At 32.8% G+C, this 6,859-nt stretch overlaps 1 protein-coding gene across 5 annotated transcripts in view; it reads right to left on the bottom strand.

Annotated features, from left to right (window-relative positions):
* Positions 1 to 631: 631 nt before the first annotated feature.
* LOC144967207 (DNA repair protein RAD51 homolog 4-like) overlaps positions 632 to 6,859 on the bottom strand; it is a 16,191-nt gene continuing 9,963 nt past the window's right edge. For all 5 annotated transcript variants that reach the window (XM_078904150.1, XM_078904146.1, XM_078904147.1 and 2 more), the window contains exons 5-10: positions 5,774 to 5,905; positions 4,825 to 4,941; positions 3,879 to 3,966; positions 3,412 to 3,482; positions 2,526 to 2,693; positions 632 to 959 (exon numbers count right to left, since the gene is read on the bottom strand). In XM_078904150.1, coding sequence (XP_078760276.1) covers positions 906 to 959; positions 2,526 to 2,693; positions 3,412 to 3,482; positions 3,879 to 3,966; positions 4,825 to 4,941; positions 5,774 to 5,905 — 630 coding nt within the window. In that variant the 3' untranslated portion in view covers positions 632 to 905. The remainder of the gene's footprint in view (positions 960 to 2,525; positions 2,694 to 3,411; positions 3,483 to 3,878; positions 3,967 to 4,824; positions 4,942 to 5,773; positions 5,906 to 6,859) is intronic.

The following is a 6,859-nucleotide window of genomic DNA, read 5'->3' as shown; positions in this document are numbered from 1 at the left end:
TCAATAATGTTACATAGGAAGAAGGGGGAGGGACCAAGAAAAAAAATCGACTTTGGTAAAAATTGACTTAAGCAACATCAACGTATCCAGAGTGCGCTGTATTGGACAAATGAGATCAGTGCAGAAAGAGAAAAGAAAAAGATCAAAGAGCAATCTATCTATGACAGAAGGCATGCGTTTAATCTGAGACAACCCTAAAACACAGACACAGGTATTTCACCAAAAAGGATGCACTCAAATGATCACAAATCATTAATATTATAATAAAATGCATTACAAATACTAATGTCCAATAAAGGGATGGTTTAAAAGGTAAAAGATCCAGCCCCAGCAAAATCGAATGTTCTTATTTCTGAACAAGGACATTAAGCTAAATGGAAAGGACAAAGGTTATATCTGAGAAAGACAAGATAGAAAGGCTGTGAACCATTGTAAAACCCTACCCTGGGTAGGGATGCAACATTCAACCACCCAAATGGGAATGCCACCCACCGTGATAAACGTATAAATAAATGACTAATTTAAAAAATCAAATATTTTTCCTTTAATTTTTACACGATATCTGTTTTCAATAAAAACAGTATTCCTGTCTATCCTAATCAAGCCTACAGTAAATGCAACACAAGATCAATGAAGATAGGACCAAACACATTGGAGTGTATCTTTTATTTACACTTATAAAAATGTGAATTTAGGTGCAATAGTGAGCTGTGTAAGTGTTTTGACAGCATTGACTTGGGGGTCATATCCAATAAAATATTTCATTCAAGAGGCTTGATAATCTGGAAATCAAGGAGTGAGAACCACTCATGATGGTTGGGCACTTTGCCAGAATTGGAATGTTTTGGAATGTAAATTCCAAAATTAAAAGATGTAATCATGGAAAGTCGCCTTTGGTAAAATAATCAGCCAAAATCGTATTTCTGTGCAAGAGAGATGACACAAGAGACGGGTGTTGCCTGAAAAGATTGAAAAAAAAAACAAGCATATTAAAGAACTGCTTTTTTCTATAACATTACAAAATCATGAATTATAGCTTTGGAATGCTCAATGAAAATCTCACAAAGAGAAGATATTCAAATTAATTTGAAATTACTAACTTAAACTTTTCAATTAAAGCACCAAACTCAACTGTCGGTTTTACAGAAATCATTTTAACTTTGTTACCCGTTTTAATTAAGACACACTTTGATTTAATAATAATGACTGAACATCAAAGGATTTTATTAATTTGAGAGCTTCAAAAAAAAAAAATTTAAAAATTAAGCTTTATATAGCTAAATATCCACTAAATGTGCTCAAAGCGCTTTATAAGGGGTCCCTGGTCAACAGCAACATTTAACATGTAGGACGGGACATGACGCCTGTTAGGCGATATTACAATTTTTCTGACAAAGACAACGCTGTTAATGGCCAGGTACTCATTTTACACCTGAGTACGGTGAGAGAATGTGAGTAAAGAGCCTTTTCCAAGGACTCAACTATGCGCGAGGCTTGAACCCAGGACCTTCCGATCCGAAAGCGAGTGTCATACCCCTAGACCACATAACCGCACAGCTTCACTTATCTATTACTAACAAGTTCCTCCCTCTTGCCGTGGGTTGAAAAAAAAATGTAATCACAGGCTTTGTTGTTGTTGTAATTGGTCTTTTTGTTAGAGAATTTTTTGGTTCTTTTGTGTGTGTGTGGGCTTTTTTTGTGTGTTTTTTTTTTTTTGGTGTTTTGTTTTGTGTCGTGTGTGTGTGTGTGTGTGTGTGTGTGTGTGTGTGTGTTTATATTTTTGCTTTTATCACCCCCTGTCCAGGAAACAAATGGGACACTCTATTGAATGAGAGTTGTTATGCTCTAAATTGCAAACTCAGTTTATTAGTTCCACTTTTTCAAAAATTTGAATAGTGTGTTTTGCCTTGGAAATTATTAATGATGGAGTTGGAATTGTGAATTTAACAACATAAAGAAGGATGGCTGATGACTCAAGATAGAAAAAGATATAACAAAAGAAAGATCTTTTCACAATTGGTGCACATAGTGATAAAAAAATACAATTATATTGTGGTTGTCAAAAGGTATTTACATTGGCAATAAAGAATTGAGATTTGGAGGGAAATTGCATAGAGCCACAACTTTGTTGTTTACACTAATCATAACCTGTAAATAATGTAAATATTCAGTCTGAAACAGTGGGTTCGAGAAAAGACATCTGAATATCTTTTCATAAATATTAGGTAGTGTAGATCAGAAGCATATTTTTTGTTTTCGGATTAACGTTGGAATTAAGTTCAGCATTTTGGAATTTTTAAATGTTTTTAACAATAACAAATATTATAAAATTACATTTCAAATTGTTTTGGTTTACAAATTATTTTGATTAAATAATTCTAAGTCTATCAATATTTCACATAAATAGTAAAAAATAAAATAGGTACTAAAACAATTTAATCTTGCATTTGTCGAGTTAGAAAAAAAATAATTGACAATTTTTTTAAAAAATCAATAATGAATTACAACAAGACTAAAATGTTTACCTGACGTCCACTTTTAACCAAAACAGCTTTTCTGCCACCATTTTTGGTAATCTGTTTATCATCCATTCGATACAACAATATCCGAGTATGAGGCACATGAGACCAGGCACGCCCTAAGGCAGCTTTACGCTCATTGGTTTTGTAAGGTGAAACCATATTGTTCAATACCTGGTAAAATAGTGAGAAAAATATCTAAGATAAAAATTTAACTATCTTTCACTTTCGATATTGACTTAACTAGTTCCCTTGTATTGGAGAAAAAGAAACTAATGTTGAAACAAATAAAAAAATCTAGCTGCAAAATTACTGCTAGATCCACAAGTACAAAAGTGGTCCTTTAAAGCATTGAGGTAATAGAACAAGAATTTATCCAGGTAGCTGAGGCAAGAAATAGACAGCAAGAATGGCTTGTTATTTGAAAGGATGCTGGTCCTTTGTAAAGTGTTACCAGTTACTGCTGGGTGAACAGAGTGCAAAGAAAAGGGGAAGGGCGGGGGGGGGGGGGGGGGGGGGGGGGTTAAACCCCCAAAATCTTTCAGAAATTTCAAAGCAGGTCAGTTTGTATGTGAATTCATTGCTTTATCTATAAAGATGTGATGAACACAGGGAATATGTCTGATATGTGGGTTCTTTAGCTCCTGAGATTTAAAAATATTGATAAAATGTATGGTGGTCTGAGAAAAGGAGACAGATGTCACTCAGGCTGGATTCGAGAAAAAGGCTATATAAGAGAAAAAGAGAAAAAATTGTGATCTGCGTAATTTTTAGATTTATAATGGAAGAACCTTGAAGAAATAGCAATGCTTTTGAAAATCTCACAGCCAAAAAAAAATAATAATAATTTTAAATCCAAAATCAAATAATACAACAATGGAAAATATCTCACCATAATAGCTACTGAAAAAGAGTTGGCAATCTCTTTGAGTTGAAGACCAATCTGAGTTATCATGCCTTGAGCTGGAATGCGAAAAAATTATATAAATGAAAAAGATAACATTCCTTGTCTTTTATATTTAAGGCTTGCAGTATTCTTGATTATTTACTACCTTATCATAACTATCTCTTGTTTCACAAATGAAATATCTTTTTAAGTCAAAACTGGTAAAGAAAAAAATCACATTTAATCTAATGACCTGTATCAGGTAAAGATTTTATTTTCCATTAGCATAAAGAATTACTTATATAAAATGACTTTGAGAAAGCCTTAATCTTTTTTTTTTTTATTGTTTTATATAGATGAGTCAACAAGCAAAGTCGTTTGTGGAACGAAGAAAAAAATTCAATAAAGCTTAATATAGTTAATTATTAAATTTGGAATCTCCATTTAAAACGAAATCATATACTATGACATACTATAAGCATAATCCGCTCCCATGATAGGATTGATGATAGAGGCTATATTATCCACAACAACAAGTTTCAGGTTTTTGAAGAAGGGGGTCTGCAGAAAGATGGTGCCAATGATGGATACATTATAAATCTTTAAAATGGAATATGTGTAAATCAATGTGAAGATATTTTCAGGTCTGATAACTGGACGCAATTATGGGCTCATTTTAATGTTGTGGTAATGAAGAATATTTTGCTTCGATGTGAGAGTATTTCCATTACAACAATGAGACCATAGCAATTTGGGTTATCAGACCTGCAAATGATAACACATCGGTATAAATACAATCAAGTGTTGTACAGTAATCAAAAAAATAAGAATTAAGAAGAAAAGAATAATAAAATATTTAACTATTAATTGTTAAATATATGTAACTAATACAAAACATGTAAGATGTACATATTGTATATTTTCAAAATGCAATAGGATGAAAATGGGTATTAAACTATAAAATGATGTAGAAAAATGAAATAAATAAAGACTGTATAATTTAAGATTTTCACGTCCTTAGAAATCCTTTTGGTCCACATGAACTCGTTAAATGAAGTCATTTTATTTACATATATAGCTTGTGATTTTTTTTAAATAATAAAATTTGTAACCTAACACCTCAATCCAGTTTTATGTCGGGCATATCATTTTTTTTAAAAAGTGAATTCAACACTAAAATGAATAGCAATATGACATTTTAGGTTATTTAAGAAACATTGTCCATTGTCCTCAATAAACTCAACCTAAGCCTCATATCTTGAAAAGTAAAATCAATTTTCTCATCTAAATCACACCGACATAGTACAATTTTGAGGCAATGGGTTTCAGTTGAAATATGAAGCTGTCGGTGATTTCTTTGCTTAGCCAACATTTGTTACTTTAAATTATCTTTTTCAATTATTGACTAAGTCAAAATACCTGATTCAGCAATGAGAGGCCATCTCTAACAGAATGAAGTGCAGCAAAGAGTTCAAATACATCATGAGATTGGACTACATGAACTTGCTTGCATAAATCTCTCATCTTACTATCGTTCTGTGAAAGTAAGGTAAAGATCAAATACAACAAAAATTTATACATGCAAGATCATGATATAATCTGCCTAAAAGCCTGGATGTCAAGAAGCAAGGAAAATAGACATACAAGCTTTTTGAAAATTGGTGGTTATGCAATGGGTGTTTTAAAAAAAATCTTTATCATAGTAGCATCTTCTATTTCATTGGTTACCAGCTGGTGAAAAAAACGGTATATATAATCTACCACTGTTTTCAAGCCACTTAGAACTGACAGCCCAAGCTATCTTATAGAATGTTTAAAATGTTTATGTCCCTAAAAGACATCCGAGGTAAAACAATAATCCAAAAATTCTTGTGAAACAAAAAATATATTGTAAAATTGGAGAGCAATATTATCATTTTTAGGCAACCGTTTATTGGAACGCCATTCCAACGCATGCCAGATGCTCTGAATCTTTAATGACTTATAAAAATCTCTGTTAAAATAGTTCCTTTTAAAATTTTTAATGACCTGTTGTCCCTGAGTTTAATTAACATTGGTTCCTTTGAGCCCAAAATAGAATTTTTAAAGTACTAAGAGTTTTAACGAGATGAAGCAGTATATTAATGCCATGTGTCATTTATCAGGCTGCTCTGAAGTGATACAGTCATGTCATGAGCTCCTTGATCCATTCACCCCCTCCTCACCCCCCTCTTCCATTACAGATCCGTCTTAATGAAGTCTTTACTGACAATTTAAATCCATGTTGTTAATTTAGGACAACCCCTTTTTCTTTTATCGACCAGCTACCAACTCAACACAATGCATAAAGCTCACAACATTTTTCATTTGAAAATAACAACATCATCACCTGTTGTTTTCCTTCAGCTGTCTGCACAATTGCTTGTAACAGAGCTTGGACGTCAAATGACCCGCCAGAATCAATAAAGAAAGTTGTTTGGTCTCCAGTGGTAATAGTGGCAGCGATAGTCTGCATGCAGAGCTGCAATCAAATCAAAACATAATGTACCCTTATAGTTTGTTAGAAATATCTCTTATACATGATAATCTTGCCAAATCATAGAAGAGTATGGATGACAAGACATGGGGCCTCCTACAGTTCATGACAAAAAATAAGAGAATCACTAAAGTCTGATTGTTCATAACCAAGATTTCTGTTTTTGATTCATTGATGTAATAGATTTGAGAATAAAAATCTTGAGATGACACTGCCATGGTAAGAGCTTGCAATGCCTGTATTTAAATTAGTCTTGAATTCATTATTAATTATGACTTTGAAAATTGCAATTAAAGCCTTCATTTCATTAAGTACTTGAAATTCTTTTCTATTATGTGGTCCTTGAGATTTTGCAATTGTTAATCAGAGGGCTTTTAGTCCGGTATTACACAATTTTAACGGAACTGACACGTTTTTGTTAGAATTTGCTTCAAAAAAATTGTTTACATACAGTGTTTTAGGTCAAGAACAAGAACAAGACTAACAGTGGTGAGACTAGTGAACAGAGCAAATACATGATCTCTATTTTCTGAACACCCTGGGAAACGAGAGAATGAAAGAGAGGAGCTACATAACTCAACAAGTCACCACTCCACTCAGCAATGTCACTGTGGATGGTGCCTTGCATAAATTGGGATATATGTATATGTAGCAAAAAAAAAATGCAGTATGTGTTGAATTATTGACAAAAAACAGTCTACAGATTTTCATAATTGTATTATACTGTTATTAACCTTTTAAAATTAGATGTGGTGCTTGGCACCAAATTAACCAATAGTGCCATGCCACTGCTTGTCCTTCAATGCTCTCAGGTAATATTTTCATCACACATTCACATTCCAATCGTTGTTCAAAGGATAAGTGATAATTTGACTGTTGCATTCTTTTCATTGAGTCATTCAAATTTTCCAAGTACACCCCCCCCCCCCCCCAAATTGA

This window comes from Berghia stephanieae, chromosome 3 (genome assembly GCF_034508935.2).
Source record: "Berghia stephanieae isolate SIO BIC M18660-M18661 chromosome 3, UCSD_Bste_1.3, whole genome shotgun sequence".
NCBI lineage: Eukaryota > Metazoa > Mollusca > Gastropoda > Nudibranchia > Aeolidiidae > Berghia > Berghia stephanieae.
The sequence above is the reverse complement of the archived record's forward strand: the minus strand, read 5'-3'. Positions and strand labels throughout refer to the sequence as shown.